This window comes from Serinus canaria, chromosome 9, assembly GCF_022539315.1.
Source record: "Serinus canaria isolate serCan28SL12 chromosome 9, serCan2020, whole genome shotgun sequence".
Classification (NCBI taxonomy): domain Eukaryota; kingdom Metazoa; phylum Chordata; class Aves; order Passeriformes; family Fringillidae; genus Serinus; species Serinus canaria.
In genome coordinates this window covers 16,021,629-16,045,629 of record NC_066323.1, presented here as the reverse complement: position 1 = coordinate 16,045,629, position 24,001 = coordinate 16,021,629, and the positions used below count along the sequence as shown (strand labels likewise).

At 40.6% G+C, this 24,001-nt stretch overlaps 1 protein-coding gene across 2 annotated transcripts in view; it reads left to right on the top strand.

Moving 5' to 3' along the window:
* The window catches only part of NYAP2 (neuronal tyrosine-phosphorylated phosphoinositide-3-kinase adaptor 2), a 127,061-nt gene that overhangs the window by 36,977 nt on the left and 66,083 nt on the right, over window positions 1–24,001 (top strand). For both annotated transcript variants that reach the window (XM_030226890.2, XM_018913056.3), the window contains exon 2: window positions 16,567–16,865. In XM_030226890.2, coding sequence (XP_030082750.2) covers window positions 16,567–16,865 — 299 coding nt within the window. The remainder of the gene's footprint in view (window positions 1–16,566; window positions 16,866–24,001) is intronic.

Here is a 24,001-nt window from a genome sequence, read left to right as displayed (position 1 = left end):
GTGTACCTCCTCACTGGCAGAGCATGAGATAAGAAAAAAGTCCTTGACTTAGGTTAAATACAACTTAGCAAATAACCAAAGCATCACTGTATTATTAACACCATTCTAATTCCAAATTCAAAACACAGCTTTGTAAGAGCTACTGAGAAGAAATTAACCCCATCCCACCTGGAACCAGGGCAGTGTTACAGCAAAACAGATTTTGCATTGCTTTACTAGAAAGCATTGGACTATTCCCATTAAATGTACTGTACTAGGGATTTTACTGTTAACTGTGCATTGACACAGTCTCTTGTGTGAGTGATCCAAATTTTGATGATTTTATTCTCTCCATCAACATGATGTATCATAATTGCTTTTTTGGATGAGTTACAAGCTGAGCATAAATATTTAGTATTAATGAATTCAGGTTTATTATGTGTAAATGTATCTGCAGTGCAGCAAATATGCATCCATCCATGAAGAATCTCCTATGCTCAGGGCAGGACTTCTCCCTTTCTTCCTCATCTTCCTCTTCCTGTTTATCTGGCTGGTAGAAAACAAAATAACTTGTTTTTCTCCATTTATTACTGATCCCCTCAGCCCTGGCACTTCACCATGTTTACTGGACACACTCTTGCATTCCTGTCTGTCATGTCTTTTGTTATAAACAGATTGTCCAAATACTCAAATCTGTTCACAGGTTGCTGGCCAAGGGCTAAATCACATTGACAACATGAGGTATTTTATCTTTTTTTTTGGTATTTATATTGTATTTTATAGACTTGTTTCTCCTGCTAGTGTGCTGGGGAACTTTGGACAGCAAGGTGGAAAATAATGAGATAGCAGCTGTAGATAAGCCAAGAACATATTCTGCTTTGCTTTCCAGGCCTGTGGCCTCAATGCAAAACCCTTTTGTGCAGTAAGACCAAAGACTTGGTCATCTCCTGAGAAACTGCCATTGTTATTTGTGTCAAAAGAGAGTGTATTGGAGGGGTCTTCACAGCCTCAACAGTTCCTTCCTGAGTTGGTGTGTGGTGCCTTGGAGTGCCCCCCTCTCTGAGGGCTCTGAAGCTCTGTTCAAACCAGTGTTTCTGTGTATTTCAGAGGTGAAACTCAAAGCACACAGAGAAAAGCAGAAGTGTGACAAAGGGTGGTTCTGGGTGTGAGGTTGCAGCTTGGGAACCATGGCATGTGAATTCAGGTTTTAGCTCAGCTCTTTGTTCTGCATCATCTGCCAACTTTTGAAATGGAGCAATAGCAGCTATCCAAGAGGAAATGATCAGGAGAGGCCAAGGTAGTGTAAGTCCCTGAGACTGCAGCACTGTACAGGACAGCTGCCCCTAGCTGGCTCCTGTGTACTCAGTGGGGTTTCTGAACCCTTGCCCTCCTGCTGACCTGCAGCTCCACTTGTGGGCCTAGTTCTGCTCTGTCACAGGCTTTGTAGGGTGGCTTCTGCTTTCCCCTGTGCATCCCCTCATGCCATCCTTTCCCCTTGTCCCTAGATTAGGATCAAGTGGTGTAAAATGTCAGAGCCAGCACCCAGCTGCTGACAGTGGTGCTGAACATTTGCACAGAAGCTCTCTCAGTGTCTAACATGGAGTGCCCAGGGTGACTGGTGCCTCTGCTGGAGCAGGGGGCATGCAGAAAGAAGGAGAAAGAACTGTGAAAAGATGAGGCTAAAATCAAAGGCTGAGAGAAATGACAAAGAGAGCAGTGGATGTTTCTCTCCAAGAACTCCTCATGAATCCTTAGGTTTCCTGCTGCCTTCCCACATTTCATAAATGGAGTGAACAGATGACAGTTTATATGTATAAACCTAACGAGATGCTGCTAGTCTTCTGTGAAATTGGTTGGATACCTAGTGATAAGCTAATATTTAGTAGCAGTTTTCCCTCTCATGACAGTATGAGTCCTAAATATCCAGTTTTATTTGGTGTCTTTTGTAATAAGTGAGACGATATTCACATTAAGGCATGACTGGGCTAGAGCCAGGCTCCCTCTGCTCAGGCTGCCTGGTCTGACAAGATGCTCCTGGGCTGTTACAGCTCTTCTGGAGACCAGAGCCTCCTGGAGCTGGCTGTGATGCCTACTGGGTATGTGCACACTGGGCCGGCCTCAGGAAATGAAATAAAATCAGTGCAGGGGAACAGGAATGAGGCTGTTGAGATAAGACTGCCTTTTTCTGGCAGCTGTGGCTGCCCAGTGGCTTAGTGTGCATCTCTCAATCCAAAGGCTCTGCTGGCCTGTGGCTTTAAAGTTTTCTAGGGCTCTGCACCAGTCTGTAATTGCTCTGTGTCTGAGCTGACCTGGCCTGTGGTTAATCATTTACACATATTCCACAGACTTGCCCAGAGAGTGGTAGGCATTTTCAGAGAGCAGGATAACTACTTCTCTAATGCCAACAATAAAATTGTCATTTATAAGAAAAGGCCCAGAGTGCTTAAAATTGAGTTGGAAGTAGTAGATGAGGCATTGCTTAATTTTCTCTTGCCCTTTCAATATCACAGTCAATTTTTGCTGCTGTTTTTGAAGAAAATGTGCATGCTGTAAACCTTTTAGCTATGATTAAACACCTAATTTTATTTTCTTTGTTCTTTTGCTTTAAACTAAGTCTTAGTAAATAAATGATTTTAAAATAAGTTGGAGACAAGTAATAAGGCCTGTTCTGCATAGGTTGGAGGCCCAGATGTTACCTGATGGAAGGCCTTTCTCATATGATATCTTGTAATTTACTTAGCACTGCTAATATTTTATAGCCATAACTGCAGTGCAGTAAGAACTCTATGGTCATTCTGTAGGGAACTCAGCCCTAAAATTGCACATAAAAATTTTGTGCTGCTGGAGCTTGCTGTAGGTTCAACTCACTGATCCACTCAGTGGTTTTATTAGAAATTTAAGCTAAAAACACCTGTTTGGAAATTTTCAAGCTATTTTGGAGAATTCCAAAGTGGGTTTTCATTGTGAAAGTGTCATCAGAACAAACTTGTATTACTAATGGCCATATATCCCTCTATATGTCCTACAAAGAAATGCCTTAAATTGTTTTGCCCATTGACCTCCTAGTCACTTTAAGCCTCAGTGGAAGCAGGCTTCTTTGAGGATCTAGATATACTTATTTTGTTGTTTAGCTTTCCAAATATAAAGTTAAAACTTTATAGATGAATTTCCCTTCACCTTAACATGACAAAACACAGTCTATCAGATACATCACTGCAAACTCTCCTTAATAATCTGAGTTTTCAGACTCACTCAGCCTGAAAATAAATTGGAATGTACTAGAATTAGGTTCCTGCAGGAACATTTTCTACCACAGGAGTTCTAATGAGCAGGTAACAGATAGACTGAGCAAGGACCTGCATGATAATAAAACACATTAGGGATGCAAGCTAGCAAAATGACAGAAAGTACAGCAAAACAAAAAGGAACAACAACAGTCATTATTCTCAAAGAATACCAGTGGAATTAATAAACCACATGTTGGAACATTGTCATTGGAAGCAGCACTAGCGCAGATTGAAGCTTTCTGCATGAGATTGTGTGACTGGTACACATGTGCATAACTGTCTCTAAAGGAAATTTTGGGGAGGTTGAATGTCAAGAACTTTGGTTTCTGAGTGATTTAGGCTCTGTTTTGCCTCTCAATTAGCTTGCACATTGCAGTTAAAAAGCAGGACAGAGACTTGTCTGGCTCACCTTCTTCCTGGCCACCAGAAGCACAGGGCACCAAGTGCTCCTCTCCAGGGACAGCCTCAGACACTTGTCCAGCCATTCACATTCACTGTAGTCACTGAGTGACTTGACTTGGCAGGGAAAAGCTGACCTTGTTTATTTGCACAGGAAACAGAGCAGTTTGTTTGTACTCCTCTCTGTCTCTGTAGTCCTGACAGAGCATGGAGGGACAGATCTGATCTTGGTTTTGACAAAGGATGTGAGGAGGCTGTCCATGGAAATGGGACAGAAGGGACTGGGGGTCCTGCTCAGGTTTCTCCATTTTGTAGTGGCTTCTTTCAAATTTAATACATGATGGTTTGAGTCTCTCATTCCTAAAACAAAATGCAACCCCTTTGCTCGGCTTAGATATCTTCTTTCTATTAGTCTGAATTTTAAAAATTTTGTGACTTTGCAATCAGACTATTCCCAGCTAAAATAGCTTCAGTTCATATTGTCACAAGCAATGGAAACCTTTTTTACATTGGAAGTGATATTGATGTCTTTTTAAAAGGGATCTTTAGCTGCTCTCATTGCGCATCAGTATTAATACAGGAATACAGCCTTTAATTTCCTGTCTGTATTCCTGTTTCATATAATGATTTAAAAATATTAATCCATAGACTTTATTTTTTCTTTCCAGTTCATTATCTACATTTAACATTTATCTCATTAGAGTGAAAAATGTAGGCAAATAGTTAATTTCTAGTTGTTATGCTACTTCTGGTGGAAATATATAACAGACTTAGGAATGCATCTGGCTTTCCTTTTTCTGCTATGCACTACTCAATTCTGCTGAAAGTGAGGAATAAAATCAGTGCTGTTCATTTTCCTATAATTTGAAGCAATCCATTTTCTCCTAGCCTGAAATTCAGAATATTTCCCAATCCCACTGTGTTCAGAACATGAAGGAAACACTCATCTGTTCAGTCCTAAAAAAGAAAATTCAAATGTGGCTTTAACATGTCTCTTTGCTGATGTGGGCTTCCTCTGACACACACTGATTGCCTGTCATACTCTTTAAATCAAAGCTATAGATCTGCATGCTCCATACTACCCTGTCTAAAAAAGCATCTAATTGTTTCTGTATGCAGCTTGAAGGGCAGTAAACACAGATTATGAAGTATATGCATAAATAACTCCAATGTATTGTGAAAGCTTATACTTTGTATTTATTTTTATCTGCATTTTATCTGCATTTCAAGAATTATAGATGCTAGCATCTAGGAGATGACCCAATTTTGTCACTTTCACAGGAGGGAATCTCTCCTTAGGAGATATTTCTTCCCTTGATACTATTCTTTTGTGAGCCTTCTTGAAGCTGTTGTGGGGCTTGAATCAAAGCTATCCTAATTTTACTGGATCTACCTATGAAATATCCCTTTTTTATTATCTGAGTGTGGATTAAAAGTGTCAGCTTGGACCACTCACAAACATCTGTGAGACTCCATAGTTTTGACTTCCCAAGTTTTTTCTAGTGTCCTACAACCTTGGATTGCATTTAGTTTTCCATTCCAGAATCCAATAACAGGACTATAAAAAAGCCTTGTCTCTCATTTAGGTATGTTGTGGATATAAGGCAAAACTTGAATATATGACAACAGGTCATATTCAACTGTTTAACTCAATACCCACAGTGGGAAATATGCTGATTTTATCATTTACCTCCACAAAGTTTCTAGAAGGCACTTCAGAGCTGCAATAATGTGGTTGTGCTGCATCTGTCTTTTCCTACCTGTAATAATCTTCTTTTGTTGTAAAGCGATGTATCCACTGGTTAAATAACTAGGTGCTGCTAGCTCTTATTTAACAATTGTTACCTTTCACTTCTTACTGAGGTAAAAATAAAATAGAGATTCTAGAGACCAGAATAATGAGCTGCTCTCCACCAGAAACATTAACATTTCTGTGTGCCATTCTAGATAGGGTACAAAATCATTTCACATGCAAATTCACAGAAGTGTGTGTGCAAAGTCCAGTAAGGATCATCCTTCCTACCACTGAGGACATTGTTTAGTGGTGAGCATGGTGGTGGTGCTGGGCTGATGGTTGGATTTGATGATCTTTAAAATCTTTTCCAACTTCAATGATTCAGTGATTATATTACTTAAAGCTCAGTAGGCCATCACTACATTTATTAAGTGGGTGAAAGTGCCTATTAAAAGGGATGTTGTCACGACTTCTCTGTAGGATTTGAAAGTCTGCTGTTCCAGTCTTATACATAATGACCAAAAATATTTGAATTGAGGCTGCTCTGGTTTAAGATTTTTATCACGAGACCACCTTGAAGGAAGCTGTTTGTCTTAGCATCTCAAAATTGGAAACTCTGGATTAGCTGGTGCAGTAAGGACAGGACAGCAGGTTCCTGTGTCCTGTGTGGGCACTGGGCCACAGGGAAGGGAAAGGAGTACCACATATTCTGGAGCAGAGAAGAGTATTTTCTCGGGTTTAAAAATTCCTAAACAATTTAAAAGCATAGCTGAACTCTTCTTCTGAGGGACAGAAACATCCTGTGTGCAGCCTGGTGTGAAGATAACTGATTTGGACTTTTGGTCTTCAGTGCTGGGAGCTCACACACAAATTGTCTCTGAGCTTCTTCCCCTTTCAGTTGTTTTAAAGTGGCCTGCTGCCTGCAACATAGCTTTGGGAGAGGGAAATCCACTTCATCTAATGTCAGGGTTATTGTTCCTGAATAGATGACTTTTCAAAGGGGTTTAAGCAACCTGGAAATGCCCATGCACTACAGCTTATTACCAGCAGCTTTGCAGATTTTAACAATTATTCTTAGAGCAAAGGAAAGGAACAGCACATTACTTGTGGTTTGTCGTCTTTACATAAAATTAGGTCCAGACTTTGTGTGACCCTGGCTGCCACAGCTCACAACCTCAGTGCACACACAGCATTATTTCTTCAAGCTGAGACACTTGAAACATAACATTCAATAAATGACAGCTCTGAAGAATTGCCTGAGGAATAAAGGGAATTTACATACTTTGAGTGTGAATAGCACAGAGCTGATCACCTCTCATGCAGGGAACAAAACTAGTCCATCCCCCACTTAATTTACCATTCCACCATTAAATGCAGGTTACAAGGGTGTTGCTCTTTGTCTTCATGTTTTGGCTCTCTAACAAATCCTCACACAGACTTTCACAGCTTGGAAAACAAGCTGTTGCTTTAGCAAAATTTCATTTCACTGTGGCTTCATAGGTTGTAGTGATGACCCTTTGGGCAATGTAAGTACATGTCCCTAAAGGAGCATTTAAGCACCATCTTCCTTCACTGTCAGAGCTTGTTGGACATAGTTTTTGCTCAAAAATTTGGCAAAAAGCTACTCATGAAGGAAAAAATAAAAGCACAACACAGCAGTTCCCAAAATTATCTGATCATCTCCATTTGCAAAAGTAATTCTGTGAGTGATGAAAACCAGCATGTGCTAATTTCTGGCAGCTTGGGAAGTTTATTGGCAGCTTTTATTGTAGCCAGTTGTCTCTGGTGTTAAATTCCTGTAGACATAAAGGCCTTTTAATAGTCTGCTGGAGTTCCTGGGTCTGGCCCATTAGATCTGTGCATGGATACAGAGGAGAAAAGAGTTTCTGTGCTTTGCATTTGGACAATTCACCTTGATTTCTAAAGGGAATGGAGATGCAATGAATGTGTTGGAAAAGCTCAGTGTGGAAAGGGTTCAGGGACCTGCTGGGTACATGCATGAGTGGGGACAGATGTGTGTTTGCTGGCTGGCCTCTGTCAGTGTCCTGACTCAAATCATTAGGTCCTGACCACCTCTATGCCCACTACACTTGCTTGTCATATGCTATGACGTGGAATATTCAATTAACTGTGTTTCTGAAAATAAAATGTCATTTTTAATTTATTTCTATGAACAAATAAGTAGCTTCTGACAACCCTGGCTAAGAAACTGTCATCCATCAAGACAAGGAAAGAGTTTTTTATAGTATTATTTCTAAATTTAGATGTGAAGCACATTAATATACTGTTGTGGAAATAATGATCACTTTTTTACACATAGAAAAGTGACATAAGCAGGGAGATCTTCATGAGAACTTTGTATCTTAGAGAAAAAACCTCTCCAGGCTCTTAGGAGAACAGTTGATACTGATGTACAGGATTTAATGTAGCTTTATTTAGCAGATTGAGACTGTCCTGGGAGGAGGAGGGATGGACACCAATGTACACATCTATGAAGTGATTCTCTTTCCTGTTTCCTGGTTTTATTACACTAATCAGAAATATTTCACTTAGTTTTTTGAGTCTGTTTCATTTTGCAAAGCAGAGATTGTCATTGCTGCCCAATTAAAATTCAGAGTAGTGCTTGACAAAGGAGCTGAAACCTTTCCTTCAGACATCAGAAGGAACAGAGAGATGGTGATAGCTAATAGCACAAGGGTAGTAATTCTAGCAGTAAAGTCAAGGTGATAGGCTCAGGCAGGGCTCTTCCAGGTAAAAAAGTATTTTCTGCTGAAGACTTCTATGGGTTCCACAACCTAAGACAGCAGAGTGATGTATACAGCAGAACATTAGTGTATCCAGGCTGGGTAAACTGCAGTAAAGTGGTTTTCTTTTTTATTTTGTTTCCTGTGCAAAGACCAGTCCAACACCCAGAGTCCTTGTAAGTGGAAAAAATACCCAAATAAGCCTTGCACTCTTTTTAAAAACTTGCACTGTACATTCCCCTAAAATGAAAATTTTAGTATACAATTTTTAGGTTAAATTTTATATAGTCCTTTTTAAATTGCTAATGTGCAGATGTTTTTTAGCAACTACCAACTGACCCTTAATGTCAATGAAAACAGTGCCTAAAATTGCACCAAAGATATTCAGATAAATGCCTGATCAAGGGAATGTAAACTTCCAAGTTTTGTCTTGTGCTGAGATGTCTGGAGGCAAAATTGCCCCATATGAATATAACAGATCTGGAGTGGTGGCTGTTGCATAAAACTGTCCCTTCAGTGGGACCTGGATCCCTGTCACATCCCTGCTGTAACTGTGCTACTGACACCTTCTCCCAGTATGCCAGTGGGAAGTGCCTCTCCCCTTCTTACCTACTCACAGAGCACTTAGAAAAGGAACTGGACCTTCAGGTCACCAGGTGTGTAAAAAATAATCTGTATGTTTTCCTATAGATCATGCTAAAGTGCAATTTATCAGGGGTTTTCCTCCAAACTGAAATGCTGCTCTTCCTGTTCACTGCCACTCAGGGTTGAAGAGTACTTTCAGAGTCCTTTCTCTTTTGAACTGGATGCCATAGGAAGCATTTAAAAAACCTGTAATTTCCTTGTCAATTTAATTTAAACTCGGATTTTAAACAAAAAAAAGGTAGTGTCATGTTTGCTTGAGGGACTGAGAAGAGCATCTGTACAACCAGTGTTTGAAATAAGCTGAATTGGGAAAAGCTAGACCCAGTGTAACATCTCAGCCCACACTGAGTTTACAGGTCTCTGTCTTAGAGTTTCACCACATTTCATTAATTTCTTCAGGTTTTAACTTTTCACAGAATCTGATCCACAAAAAGGATTTTTTACTCTCTACAGATTTCTTTTTTCCATTGAAACTTTGAGTCAAAACTGAAGAAACCTTTTCTTCCAGAAATGCCCAAGAATTATTTTGTATGTTAATTTATTCCCATATCTCATTGAAATATTTACTTAGCTGCAGTTGCTCAGGCAGAGTGGAGTCTGAGCCATGTGGTTTTCCAGTGAATGTGATAAAAACACAGCCTTGGTCGAGCTCCACCTGTTTTTGACAGGATGCAAAACCCCACTCCATTAATGTGAACATGCATTTGCACTCAGTTTAAACATTGCATATGCTCCATGTCTAATTCTAGGTGACTCTGAACATATGAGCTTTCATTTGCTGGCTTTTAGCTGTGCCTCCCCCAATGCAAAATTAAAAATAACTGTATCCACATAACAGCAGAGCACTTTTTCACTCCAGCCTCTTCAGTGCTGTGTATTCACAGCCCACAGATGTCCCCACGTGCATCAGCTGGTCACCAGGCACGTGTGGGCTGCAGCCCTGGGGTCCCTGAACCCCTGGTACAGCAGGAGAGTTGGTCCTTCTGAGGAGAGCAGTGCCAGGCCTTTGGGGATGCTCAGCCCAGTGCAGGCATCCTTAGTTCCTGGTTTAAGAGACAGTCTGCTATAAATAGCAGCAGTGCCAGTGGAAAATAGAACTAGTACCTGCACTCCTGTTCAGACTCATGAAACAATTTTGTTGAGCTCTCTGTGGATCAGAAAGGTCCTTACTCCTCAGTTACTCCTTTCCAAGCTGTCTAGCTTATGTTAGATTTGTTCTAAAAATAGCAAATCAAGTTTTAAATTTATCAGTTTCTCATAAAACGTTTTGGGCTTATTTTATTTTGCCTTTTTTTTTTCCTTTTCCCCCAAAATTCCAACTCTTGCTAGAATTTTCAATGTTTAGCATTATAAAAGTAGTTTACTGCAGAGCATACCTGATCATCATTTGAAATCAGATTTTCTGGCATCATACAGAAAACCTGCTGTGGACAGTCTTGGTTATTTTTGCTTTTATTATCCATTGTGCACTCAGGGATTACAGCTGTCTTTTGGTTGCTCCCCAGGGATTCATTTAATCATACAGTGCAGCCACAACATGTGGTGTGGCAGTTCAGATTCTTCTGGAAAATCTTCTGTGAGTCCTGTTGGGGATTGCAGACTCTCAAGAGGAGCAGAAAGGCTTAAAGAAATAACCAATAACTGTCAGAATGGGCAGTGGATACACATCTGTGAGTGGTGTTGCTTACAAGAGATTCATGAGGTATAAGCAATTTCCACAAAGCTTCCTGGGTGTTTCAGTGCAATAATTTGGGTACTCAGAGCAGGATTGTCATTGCATGTCTGCAGGATCAAACCCTGGGCCTGTGGGTTTGACAGGTGGGATAAAAGAATAAATTTTATTTTGTAGCACTAATATATTCTGTATATCCTGAGAGCCCTGACTTCTTAAGCAGCACCTGATCTCCTACCTCAAAAGCAGAGGCATATGGCAGAGGGAAGAAGTTTGATGTGCATAGACATATTGGTTGCTCATTTTAGGCAGTCCTCCAGGTGCACAAAATGGCTCTAAATATGACCTTTGTCATAACTGATTTATGCTTTAGCCTGTATCTAAAAGGATGGCATTATTACCCTCTTGATCTTGATTTGAGATCATGGTGAGTCATTTGGAGTATTTCAGAAAAGTAATGCAGAAAAAAAAGTGTGTATGTTCTTTGGGAATAAGAAGGGGGAATTCTGAAGTGTTATTTAAAAAAACAGAGATAAATGTGTGTGATTTGCATGTTTAATTTTTGTGATAAAAATGGTATGGATTTGTGCAAAACCATACCTACAGTGTAGTTCCTGTATCCATGATTGTGATCCTGTCCTTATTTCTTCAGTATTATATTTCATGGTCTGTTGAAATCATGTTTAGGGGGATAAAAATAGTATATCTTCTGTTGTTTTGGCATACAACCTCTAATTTACAAATATAATTTATGCTAATCTTGAAAGTGCTTCTCAGATACAAAGTAAAATGTGTCATCCTTAGTATATGTGTGCATAATTTATTCTGATGGGGAATAGACATTTCAAAGCCATTTCAGCCCTTCATATGCAGAACATTTGATATGAGCAGGGCAGCTGGATGCTCACTGCTGTAAGAGCAAGGAAATGGTTAAAACAGCAGTAGCTACTGCCTTAACCCAGAAAATAAAAATACACCATGGGATAAACTGTTGTTTGCACAGTCGAGCCAGCTTGTACAAGAGTTAAGTATTTTTATTCCTTTTGTTTTGCTGATGATTAGTCATTTCTGCAGAAAATTCTTCCTATGTTATCAGTTAATTTTTAGTGACTTCTGTCTCTGACTCAGATGGCTTCCCTGGTGGATTAGAAGCACATCAGGGGGGATTAGCTCTGCGTGGGCTTGCAGCTCCCCGGAGGGAAGGAGCCTGGCCATCCATGTGCTTCACTTGCCCTGGAACTCCCAGTTCTCCCCACTTCCACAGAGGAGCCTGCAGAGACTCCCAGCTCAGGTTCTGCCAGCAAATGAACCATCTCTGTGATGAATCTTCTTCCAGCACAAGAGGAGCAAGCAGCTGCTCTTGAAATGGTTTCTCTTGGCTACCTGGAATTCCAACACTTAAAAGGATGGTGACCTTCTGTGGTCCCTGACTGGAATGTATCACAGCAAAGAAATTAAAATACCTTCAAAGATGACACATCCCCAGCAGAGAAAATCCCCCTTCCTCCTACTTTGAAGGTCAAATCTCATAATCAGGTGTAGCTCCCTTTTTGAACTTGTGCCAAAAAAGCAGAAAGAAAAAAGGAAACCATGCAAAGATGAGGAGAACTATCAAGTGGTTTTTAGTGCCTGAGGGATGAAAATAATCCAGTGTAAATTTAAACTGATTTAGGAGAATTTTTGCATGAAAACCAAGAATAAGAGTTGATAGATGGCTAGGAAGAAAATCCATATCCAGGGTATTCTGACTTTATGGTCTCAGTCCAAGATTTCTACTCCTTACAGCTGCACTGAGGAATTTAATTCTATTTTGTTTATAGTTAAACATTGACACCAAGTAAAACAAAATTTTTCATAAAACTATTAATTTTTTTCCAGGAATTAATTCAGTTTCTGTCTGGACCAAGTAATGAAACTGCACAGCAAGTTAAAATTGTTCTTTGCAATATTAAATAGGAACAATGCAAACTAAAAAGACCACACTGATTGATGCAGACAATCTCTGGATACTTTCTGTTTGCCATGTATTTTTCATCAATGTGATGAAAATTTATTTGCCTTAGTTTTCTAACTTAACAACTTGAAAATATGTTTAGAGTCAACAGGAACATTATGACTCATGGCAAAGCAAGGACCTTCCCCATGCTGTTTGCATTTAGAGTACTTTCTGTGTTCATTTCTAATGTTTAGTCTTCCTCTGTAACTTTCACTCTTGTGATGTGTAATGAAATGAATAATATAAAAGACTTTATCATTGTAGTTCTCCCAAGATGTTCTTCCATTATTCTGTGCTGTAGTAACATCAGTGCTCCAGTATCTGCTCAATGGAAAAGAGCAGGCAGAGCACCAGAAGTGAGCTGTGAAATGTGCAGCCCTGCCATGACCACAGCCTATGTGCCAGCAGCAAGCCCAGTTCTGACCTCAAAAACTCAGCTGACAGATAAAACCTGTATGGAAATGAAATGAGACTCATTGGATCCATCAGTCAGATCTCTTGTTCATGTTTTAGACATGAAAGCTGAAATCTGCTGTTACAGGTTTAAGACAGACCTGACTGTTTTAGTATTTACTGTAATGATTTAATTCCATCACTGTGTGGGAGAGGGATGGACCTTGCTTCCCTTGCAGTGCACCCAGGGAGAGAGTGTGTGACCTGGTAGCACTCATGATCTGCATGGGCCAGCTGAGCTGGGACTGGAGAAGGCCTGTAATGTGGTTCTGAAGGGAGAGATGGCTGACAGCAATCCTCTTCAAGGTGTCTGACACTTAGCATTGCCCTTTTCGCCACCCGTGGCACATCAACCACTAGACCTGGGCAAACACTGCAGTGCATTTTCAGCACCAAGTCAGCTTTGATGTGTTTAATGGGAGTGATCATGTGATTAATTTTGTTGTTATATAATCATGGCTCTCTTTGCAGACAAATGTCTTGCATTTTTAACAGTTATTTAATGCTGTACATAATTCTTTGTCAGAGAAGCATTTGATCCTGGCCAAGTTCAAATTGAAACTTCCCAGAGGAATAATCCAAATCTGCATTTCCATATATATTAATAAACTGTACTGGTAGCAACTCACATAATACAGTTTTGAAATGAGATAGAACTCATTTTCAGTACAATGAGGAGCACAGAGTCTCACCTGTCAGAGTGAGACCTACACAGTTCCTTTCTCTCTCACTGTCTCTGTAGTCATTGCTGCACCGCAAGTTATGTGTAAATCTTTGTCAGCTTGTTGTGCTGAAGTGGGACACATGCTAGCCCCAGCCAACTCCTGTGGCTGTGAGCAGGAGGAGTATATAAATAAATCCTTTCATTCTGTCTGGGTTTATGATGTAACAACAGCAAGACTGTGCATTGCACAAGTCCAAATGGACCTTCAGGATGCTGCTACCTGTGGGCAGGGTATGCCATATTTGAAATCTGCCATCCTGCTTTTGATTTTGGGCTCTGGGTGAGAGTCTGGAGTTATTCCTTTCTCTTTACATGCCAGGGATTTTGGTCTGCCTTGCTGAGGTGTGAACTCAGCATTCCACTGTGTGCTGTGCTGGTCAGACCCAGCTGGGAAACACCCACTGCCCCATCCTGGGAATTGTTACCAGTGTAGGGAACAAGCCTAAGAGAACAAGGAAGGGAACAAACCTAAGCCTTTTGTAATCCTGGTGAATGACCAGGGCCCAGAACCAAAGATTAGAGGCCAGTCTTCTTCAGCTTGTGGTTTACAGAGCTTAACCAGCAGCTAAGTGTTGGCTCCTGCATTCAAAGACAAATGGACACTGAAAACAGGGAAATGGTGCTGTACTGGTTTTGCCTGGTAGCTGAGCAGAGGATGTAGGAAAGCAAGATCAGATCTATTCCAGCTGTGATGCTGAACAGCAGCAAGTTCTGTTCCCATCTGTACCCACAACCTCTCTCTCACCTGGCTGTAGACTCTTTGCTCTGGAGAAAATGTAGGAAGCAGGTGAGAGTTTCATCTATGTTGAAATTAAGTAAAGAATGAAAAATTAAGGGGGGGAGAAGGATTTGATTTAATTATTTCATGATACAGTGCATTTAGATGCCAGGAGTACATTTTGTAATTTTAATTTCTGGAATACAAGAAACAGCAGTTTGGCAAAAAAATCCCCATGCTTCATATAAATGCATTTCTGTGTATTCTAAGTAAAGAGTGAAATATATCACCTCAGGAGGATTTGTGCAAGTCCATCCAGCTTGCCATAAGAACCTGGCTTATAGTAGATGGTTCAAACACCTTCACACAGCAGTGAAGTAAATGCAGTAATTAAATAATGTAAACTGTTAAGAATTGAAACATTGGAGACATGAAAAACTGAAATTTTCCTTGCTAAATATGATTATCCAATAGACTTAAGAAAGGAAGCAGACCCCCCACCTGCATTCTTCATCATGTTTGGATAGTAATCTTCTTTAAATAATATGACAGGCTCTTTTCTGTAGTCCAGTGTCAGAGGATTATATTATTTTCAGAAAAAATTATGAAAGATTAGTGGAGACATAGTTAATCATTCAAACTAACTACAGGTTTTTCAGAAATATTCAAATGAAGGAGTTCTACCTCTTGATCTTTCTGGCTGCAAATCCCTTTGGAATTGATGCCAGTTAGGATTTAGTAACAGCTGTGAGCATGGACCAGTGTGTGCATTTGTGTGGCAAGCATGTGTGCACTCATTTACAAATGTGGGTAGGTGTCAGTGCCCCTGGAAAGTGGCACATGGTTAGTTAGACTAGTTCTGTTGTTAACCAGTTTTGAAAGTGGGCATCTCCACTTGGAGAGCAAATGGGATAAAAATGTAGGGAGAGTAATAAGCAAACAAAGGTTCTGTTTTATCCTGAACAAAGCTGTATATTGCATTGCCAGTCTGATGGTTTTAGAACAATTAGATACAGCCCTTGTTTTACCTACAGTGAAGATGGGGTGGAAATGAGGTGGCCTTGCATACTCTTCGCACTTTTGAGAAATGTTCTTGTCTTATAAAAAAGGAAGTGTGTTCCAGCACCAAATAAATGTCACCAGACCAAGGCAACATCAAGTAAGAAACTTTCAGAGAAGCACTAACCCAGCTTAGAGCTTTACTCTGTGTGAAGGGGTAACATGAGCTAATGAGATCTTTCTGATGCTTCACAGTTCTTGTGCTGACATTTCTGTGTGCCCACAGTGGTACCATTTCAAACCTCCTTGCAAACAGGCCCACACTGACCTGTGTGTGTTGCTGAGTTTCTTTGCGTGGTCACTGAGTTGCCTGAATTAAAATCTGCTGTTGGTTTGCAGTATAAACCACCAGTAAGAGCTGTTTTTCAGAACTGATAAGCATGAGTGGAACAGGAATAATATCAAGTTCTCAGTCATGCTACCCACAGAAAAATGCAGTGTTTGGTATGGTAGCACTTGTTTCAACTGAACTTTCCTTCTTCTTTACCTGTGTTTCTAAATGGCTGGAGGTTATTTTCTTCCTGGTGTCCCCCCTGGTGTTCATGGTCTTTTCATCTCCTGCACTTGTAATTTACTAGTCTGAAGCTGCTTGTGTTGCAGATTTATGTGGATTTGATGTGATGTTGAGTTTCCTATAGCCAAGTATTTTTTAGAACATTTCTTCTCTACCATTCTTTAGTCTCAAGGGAAAAGATTGATTGGATGCCATGAGCCTTGTTTTCCAAGCTACATGAGCATCTGTAGTCAAAGATGAGTGTCAGGGAGTGTGGATCAATACACCCTGTTGTATTGCTAAAGTGTTATTCTTTGCCCTACTCACAGGCTCCTGTTTTCCTGAAAACTCAGTTCTGACTTTCAATGTTTGAAATTTGTTCTGTAGAAAATTTCTACCTACAATACTATGAAACCTGACAAATCTGGTCTTGATTTCTTTTTGTAAAATTCTGAGTGCAGTGTATCTCTATCTCGGTTGTTGGCAGCTCATATTGAAAAACAGACTTTTCTAGTAGTCATCTTCTTTCCAGAGAAGAGCATTTCTTGTTTTCAAATTGAAAAACATGATCTGCTTGTCACAGGCACGATTGAGACCCTGGTTCCAGATATGGTTCAGGCAAAGGAGGATCTTTTTGCTTATATTTGTATTTTCTCTTACAGCATAGGTGGAGAAGTAGCAAGAGGAAATGAAGGCAGCTACGTGGGGAAACACTTCCGCATGGGATTTATGACAATGCCTGCTCCTCAGGACAGACTGCCACACCCCTGCTCCAGTGGCTTCACTGTCAGATCCCAGTCTCTTCATTCAGTTGGAGGAACTGATGATGAAAGCAGCAGCTCTCGAAAGCAGCCGCCTCCAAAACCGAAGCGAGACCCCAACACCAAACTGAGCACCTCGTCTGAAACTGTCAACACTGGAACAACAAGCAAAAGTGGGAAACTACCGGACAGGACTGAAGGTAAACACTGTAATTCTTTGGGAAAAGAGGGGTTAGGTCTTTAGATTATCTTGTTACATTTAAGAGTTACTTATATGTTTCCCTATTTGTGTAACAGTGCCTACACAGGTATCCTAGGCCACTCATGTCTAAATGTTGGACCAACTATCAGACTGTTCTGGATAGTTTTGCATTTGACTTTTGTCACAGAACTGCACCACTTACATGGTCTGGATGTATACTGGAGAATGAGTTGAATTTATTCAGAGTGAAGGGGGAAGAGATTGCTGTCAGTTAGAATGTAAGCCAATGTTATCTCTCCACCAGCCAGGGACCACTGACCATATCATTAACATGGTGCAAACCACAGCTCTGAAAAGGGCTCTCCTCAACAAAGGAGTGAAGAACAGAAATTAATAAAAAGAATACTTCATGGCCCTGAAACTCCACAGCAAGGAAATATCACCCAACAGAAAAAAATTTTAGCCGGGGTGATATAATGGATAGCCCAGAGCTCTGTTTCTGTCTGAATCTACATTTTCTCTTCCTGTTCCTCCCAGTTACATTTCAGCCAGAGCAGCATTCAGAAGAGAATTAACAAATAGTGTTAGTAAAGATATTGCTTCCTTACTCTGCACTGCTAAAGATGAGCTAATGCTGTAGGGGTCATCTCCTTCCTTTATTGCATGCTGTAAATACATTCTGTGCAGCAGTAGGACCAGCTGGACTCTCTCCTAGAGAGATCAGGATGACTCTGCTTCACAGTGTGAGCTGTAGGAAGGAACCCATAAGGACAAAAGGGTTTGATCAGTGCTGGTGTCTCCTACTGCTGTGTTACATATCAGTTTGACACCTGATGCAGCACATTTCCTCCTATCCTTTTGCTTGGTGCTGTGGCCAGAAATACTTGTTAGCTGCATTCATGCTATGACCCCCTTTAAGCAAATCTGATTTTAAAAAGTTGTCAGTCATAACAAAGATGCCAATGAATGTGTAAATCCTGGTGGCACATATGTCTATGATTGTGAAGCTGAACAGGAGTGCAGAGCAGAGCTGTGGATTTATTTATACTCTCAGTAGTTATTGTGCACATGACATTTTTCATTACTTCCATATCTTGTCTTCTTCAGCAACCATGACATCAACTCCATGCAGCCTAACATGACAAATGCAAGCATTAAGTAACTCTCCTTAACAAAAGCAGTTTTCCACAATTTTACTGGACCAAAGCCTACATAGAAACAATTTAACTTTGAGATTTAAATTCTCTTATCAGAAAGTCTTTCAAATTTTTGTTTAGTATCCAAAGAGGCACAGACTTCTTAGTCTGATATGCTCTGAGGTAAAAGTCAGGAGCTCTTAACTTCTTTTAAAAAATACAACATTTTAAAGTATTTTTATAATTCTTTAATAAGTCTCTTAGCACTCTTTCTCCCTGAATCTGCCCAACCAGAATCACCGAGACTAGATGAAGTTTGTTTTGCACACAGGGTAGTGGGAAAAGGTTGAATGATTTTTTAATTTGTTTAATGACTATTCTGTAAGTGTGAATTGAGTCACACAGTGCATGGTGCTGTTCAGAATAGCTGACCTCAGCACATCTCTAGGATGATTAGGATTGGAGTCTGTTTTACATCTATATCCCAGCCCTTTTCCTCATTTGCTGAGAAGCAAGACAACTTGACAGATTTGAAGGAGCAATAATAACAATGGCAGCCTCACAGAAGTCATGGCAGACCCCTTAAGAAGTTTTTGTCCTCACAGAACTAGGTTTTCTTCAGCATTATTGTCATTCTGGAAGGTTCTGAAAATTTTGTTTCCTTTCCTTCGTCTTCTTCTGCCATCTGAAATTCGAGTCCAAGAAAGGAATATGTAGTCATGTCCCTTCTGACAGATTTCAAAGTTCAAAATTCATTGACATTTCTGTTTCCAAAGATATTTTTCCTCCTCTGCTCTGTGCGGGTTGAGCTTGATCTCTCCCATCATATGAGGTTATGGGTGACATGTGTGGTATTGCAGCCTTGTTCACTCTGGTTCCTCTGAATGACAATGGTGTCATACCAGAGTCCAAGAATTGCAGAGCACCTTGGATTCTCACTATTGTCATCATGATCTGAATATTCATAGCAAGATCTCTGGAAAGAACTGATGAATGAGTAATACTCCATCACCAGCTAAAAGATAATACCTAAATGTTACTTTTTAGTGTGAATAAATGCCTTCATGGAACATTAAGAATCTCTCTGTTGTTTAATTTGTGACATGTATTATGCTCATTCTGCTGCTTTGCAAGTGGAGCAGCAATGGGCAGTTTCAGGCTAAAACGAAGAAGTCCTGGAGGTTTTCAATGGACAGAGTCCTTTAATCTTAGTTGGTTTTGTGTGTTCAGAATGCCTACCCTGCTTCTATGTATACTGGAGTTTCACCAAAGAGTTTAATACATAGAAATATCAGATTGTAGGTCTTTTGGGTTGGGTTGGGTTTTATTTAAGGGAGCAGTTTTTTAGCACAGATATACTCAAGGGTGTTTCAATGAGCAGACTGAATTTCTACGATGTTTTACTCTCAGTAGGAGAGGCTTTATTATCAACTGTGCACTGCAAGGTAATTTTTTTCTGATGAATTTTCACAGTAATTTGGCTAATATAGGAATGTTTATCTAAAAACAATGGTCATACATTGATAAGAACCTCTAAAGAAGAGCAGAACAGATGGAAGCCAAAGTTCATTACCTGCAGTATTGATTAATACAAATATTAGACAAGCTTTGTCACTGAATATGAAATTATTATTGTTGCTCAAAAATAAATTCCCAGCAAATTTAGTATATGAAATTTTGCTCAGAGAATCTTGTGAAACTCTGATTCTACTAGTCTTGTTTTTTGTGGGCCATTAGTTATGTTTTTACCTATGTAGCAATTCTCATTCTAGTTGAGAATTTTGAATTCAAGATTTTGTAAGTCTGCCTCTTCCCAGTTTCAGGTGAGAAATTCCATTGGATACAGTATTCATGTTTTCTTTTGGATGTCTTTGAAAGCTCAGGTCCAAGAACAGGAATTTTTAACTTTCAGTCACTGTTGTCTATATTGTAACCAAATATTTGTATATGCATGTGTCTCACACATTTGCATGTGCTTGTGGTATTTGCAGGCTGAATGACTACAGCCTTTTCCAGGAACTATGGGGGATCATGATTAAAAACCCTATTGTTTCTGCATCAACTACCACAGAATCTCTACAAAGGATTTGTCACAACTCCTTTGTTGTTCCCAGCACAATTTTTTTATGGCTATGCAGAATAATTCAGACTATAATGCCCATTGTCTGATCTGGTGGCTACTTTGAAAAGGAATTTGCTACATTTTCTAGACAGCTAGGGACAGCCTCATTGCTCATTTTTATTAAACGTGTTTACTTTTTGCTTTTTGGTAGTGATCCTCTTCACAAAAATAAAAGCAGTAACAGATAGTAACTTTGATACTCTTTTTGATCAAATATTGAATATTATCCCATAATAACATCTGACATAACATTAGATTGATTTGAATATGTCTGACTGCACTGCAGAACGGGCAGAATAAATTTGGTCATGAGCTTGAAGGACCTTTTCCTCCTGAAGCACAAATAGCAGCAGTAACACCCCCACTGGTTCTGTGCCCTTTTCCTGTAAGTGCTCTGGCTTCCATATTTGTGGGAGTGTGAGAATCTTCCCTGAAGTTGCAGTGACACATATTGGCCCTGTCTTGTGCAGCAGCATTGGGTTTGTTTTGTTCATCCCAGCCTACCTTGGCTCTGCTTGGGAGAGCCCTCTCCAGCCTGAAGGCATCCTTCTCCTTGACTTCATCTTTTTTGCTGTGTTTCCACACTTTGTGTCCCTTCTTGTGCTTTAATATTCCACTTTTTACTCTTCTGGCTGCCTCTCATATGCACCCACTGAACGCCTTCCACCCAATGCATTTCTTCTCTGTGACAGATTTCTAGAAAGTGTTTTTTAAAAATGTGGGTTATCTTTTCTTCAGAGTTTTAAAACTCTGGTAGGAACAGCAAACAAATGGAGCTGTGCCCCATGCATCACACATTGGAGGTGAGAAGGGAACTGAAAAGGGTAATTTAAAATAACATTTCAGCATAGAAGGCATATCTAATCTTGATCCTGAAAGGCTCTTTATTGCAAAAATGCAGGAGAAAAATTAATTGATTTGTTTTCAGTGCCCAGTCTCACAGAAAAAGGAAGTAATAAAACAGTATAATTGGCTGAGGTAACCAGCCTCAAGCAGGGCTTTTTGATATGATCATTGCATGTCTACAGGAAAGGTTTACAGATCTGCTGCAGTGCAAATAAAAATGAAAAGATGTAAGTAAACTGCATTTTGAAAGTTCATTTTTTGTTCAAATTCTGCTTAGTCATATGGAGTACTATATTATATAAAAAATACACATTAAATATATAGTTTGATTATAAAATTTAATTTATGTCTGCATGAGAAAGCAGGTTCTATATACTTGCATGTACATACAAACATGCACACAGATACCAGTTAAAACTCAGAACAGCATTTTCACAATGCATTCATGGTTGTAATTCTGCTTCTGCTAGAGCAAAGGAAAATTTACCTCTGATGTGAGAAAATACTTGCAGAAGAACCACTCAATTTGTTTAGTGTTTTCCTTCCAAGTGTCTTGGGAAAGAAGATGTCCTTCTTGCTGCTGCCTTCTAAGCCCTCGCAGTGAGCTCAGCAATTTCTAAGGGTGGACAGCTTGTAAGGAAATTTTTCTCTCAGGAGAAAAGCAATTACAGTAACTGTAACTGGGCTTGCAGTCCAGTTGGTCTCTCTCATAAATTCAGTTTTCTGTCAGCTAGACTGGTGACTCTTCATTGTAAATTTGAATGTTTGTTACTCTCATTAAGCAGAGTTTGGATTAAAGGGATTTAGTACTTTTGCTGGTTTTACATAGAGCTGATTTCCTTTTATTTCCTACCTTAGTGAATAACGTATTTAACCTGAACTTTGAAATAGTGTTCTCTGTGGTAACCATGAAATATCATTCCTTATAGCCAGATCTTATTCCCAGATCTTTTCATCCATGCCTACTAAAGGAAGAAATATCTTTAATGAGCCCTATTCAGACCTAACCAGTGTAAAGGGACTGACAGATGGGTTCTGATCAGTGGGCAGTTTAAGGTGCTCCTGCTGACATGGCAGCCCAGCACTGACACAGCACGGTGCAGTGTTTTAGGGAGGTGGCTTTGAGGAATGAGTGCTGCTGCACCCCATGACAGGAGTTGTGGCAGAGGAGTGGGGAGGCAGGTCTGGGGAGCAGCGTCCTGCAGTGCAGCCTGTCAGAGCCCTGTGCAGAGAGCACCAGATTTGTGCCATGGCTCTTGCCATCAGCTCCCTCGCAGCCTGGGCCACTTGTCACTGTGGCTGCAGTGCTTCTGCAGTGCTGAGATGTGGCCTGGGAGCAGGAAGGGCAGCATGGCAGGGCAGCACAAGGGTGTGCTGCCTCCTGAGCTCCAGCTCCAGGGCATCTTCCCTGGGCAGGGTCTCCTCAGCCAGGTGCTGTCTGAGCTGCAGTGGGTCATTGTGCTCAGAGGCCTCAGTGGTTGCATACTGTGTACTGTATATTTTACAGCTCATTTCCTCTTTCCTACAGCCTGCACAATTTGAGCACAATTTTTCCCTTTGGGAATCTGCAGCTTGGTTCACATTAGCTGTATAGATATAATGTGAGCTGCTGTTGAGCCATGTGTAGAGCAAGGTATTTTCCTTCACATACCTTAAAGTGATTCTTGATCTCAGTGCTGTCTTACCCATAATTGTTTGTATGCTGCACTGTATCCCTTGCAGCCTGTGAGGCTTGAGAGAGCTTAACTTGAATCTGTGCACGCTGGGAGAAGGGCTGGCACTGATGAAGGGGAAAGTCAAAGGCAGAAAAGTCAGATATGACAGGTCTTGTTGTCAGTAGAGTGAGGTGGGGTTGGCTTTCAACTGCCATGCCTGACTCCAGGGAAGTGTGTCCCCTGTGTGTCCAGGTGGCATGGGGATGGATATGTTGCCTTCAGCAGTGTTAGAGCCATTCAGCTCCTAATGGAACCCTGGTATGTCTTTCCCTTTGCTCAGCCCTTCCCCTCCCAGCCTCCTTGCTGCCCCAGGGATCAGAAGGGTGGAGGGCAGCACTGGCCTGACTGTGTTGAGATTCTGCCCAGCAGCTTGTTCCCACTGACCTGCATTCAAGCAGGTAGGGCATGGCAAAGATTTTGTTATGTCCTCTAGTATTAAATAGCTTAGAGACTTTCAAAGGCTTTGCTTTTTGAGTGGTGGTGGGAGTAGTTTTTCAGTGCTTTGGGATTTGGTTTTCTCTACTTTTGTTGAGACTTCAGTTTGCCCCTCCCTGCAGCAAGTCAGTTTTCAGATTGCAGCTTCCAGAGCTGCTTTACTTCCCTACATCACCTTCTTCAGCCCTTCATCTTTTTAGGTCTGGTTCCCCATCCCTCAGATAAGCAAGGGCAAGGGGAAAGGAGGGAGCGAACATAGCAGCTCTTATAGCTGTTATAATAGCTTTCTGTGCAGAGCAATGAACACAATGTGATTTTTGGAGGGATTTATAAACAAGTTTTGAAGCCACAGAGGGAGTATGTTCTTACCCTCAAGGCACATATGCATACTCATTAATGCTAATGGAAGCTGCAAGCATTGAACAGAAAATAGACCAGGCAGTGGTAAAAGACACAAAGCTCTGTTACCCACTTGGCAATCACACAGTGCCCAGGACTTGGCAGCTGGTACTTTAGCTCTGTTCTGCTAGTCTAGCCTGTGTACTTGGTGACTTTTTAAAAATTCTTCTTAATTTAACAAAGTTGCTTTATGTATTCCTCCTTGCTCTTTTCACCATTGGATGTTGCTCATTTGCTGAGACTCTGCACCAGGGTTAAAAAAGTCCAAAATGAAGTGTGCAGCTCCCCTGCAGTACAGCTATTGCTCTGCTCTCAAGAGTGATGGAAGCTGTGATGTTCTTGATAATGGAAAAGCCTTAATAATGTGAGTTCAGGGAGTGTTTTGCTGATTTACCAGATTAACTGCAAATGCAGCCAGTCCAGGAGGAGCTGCCAGCTCTCAGCTGAGGGCAGCAAGCTCTGCTAAACACTTGTGACTCCT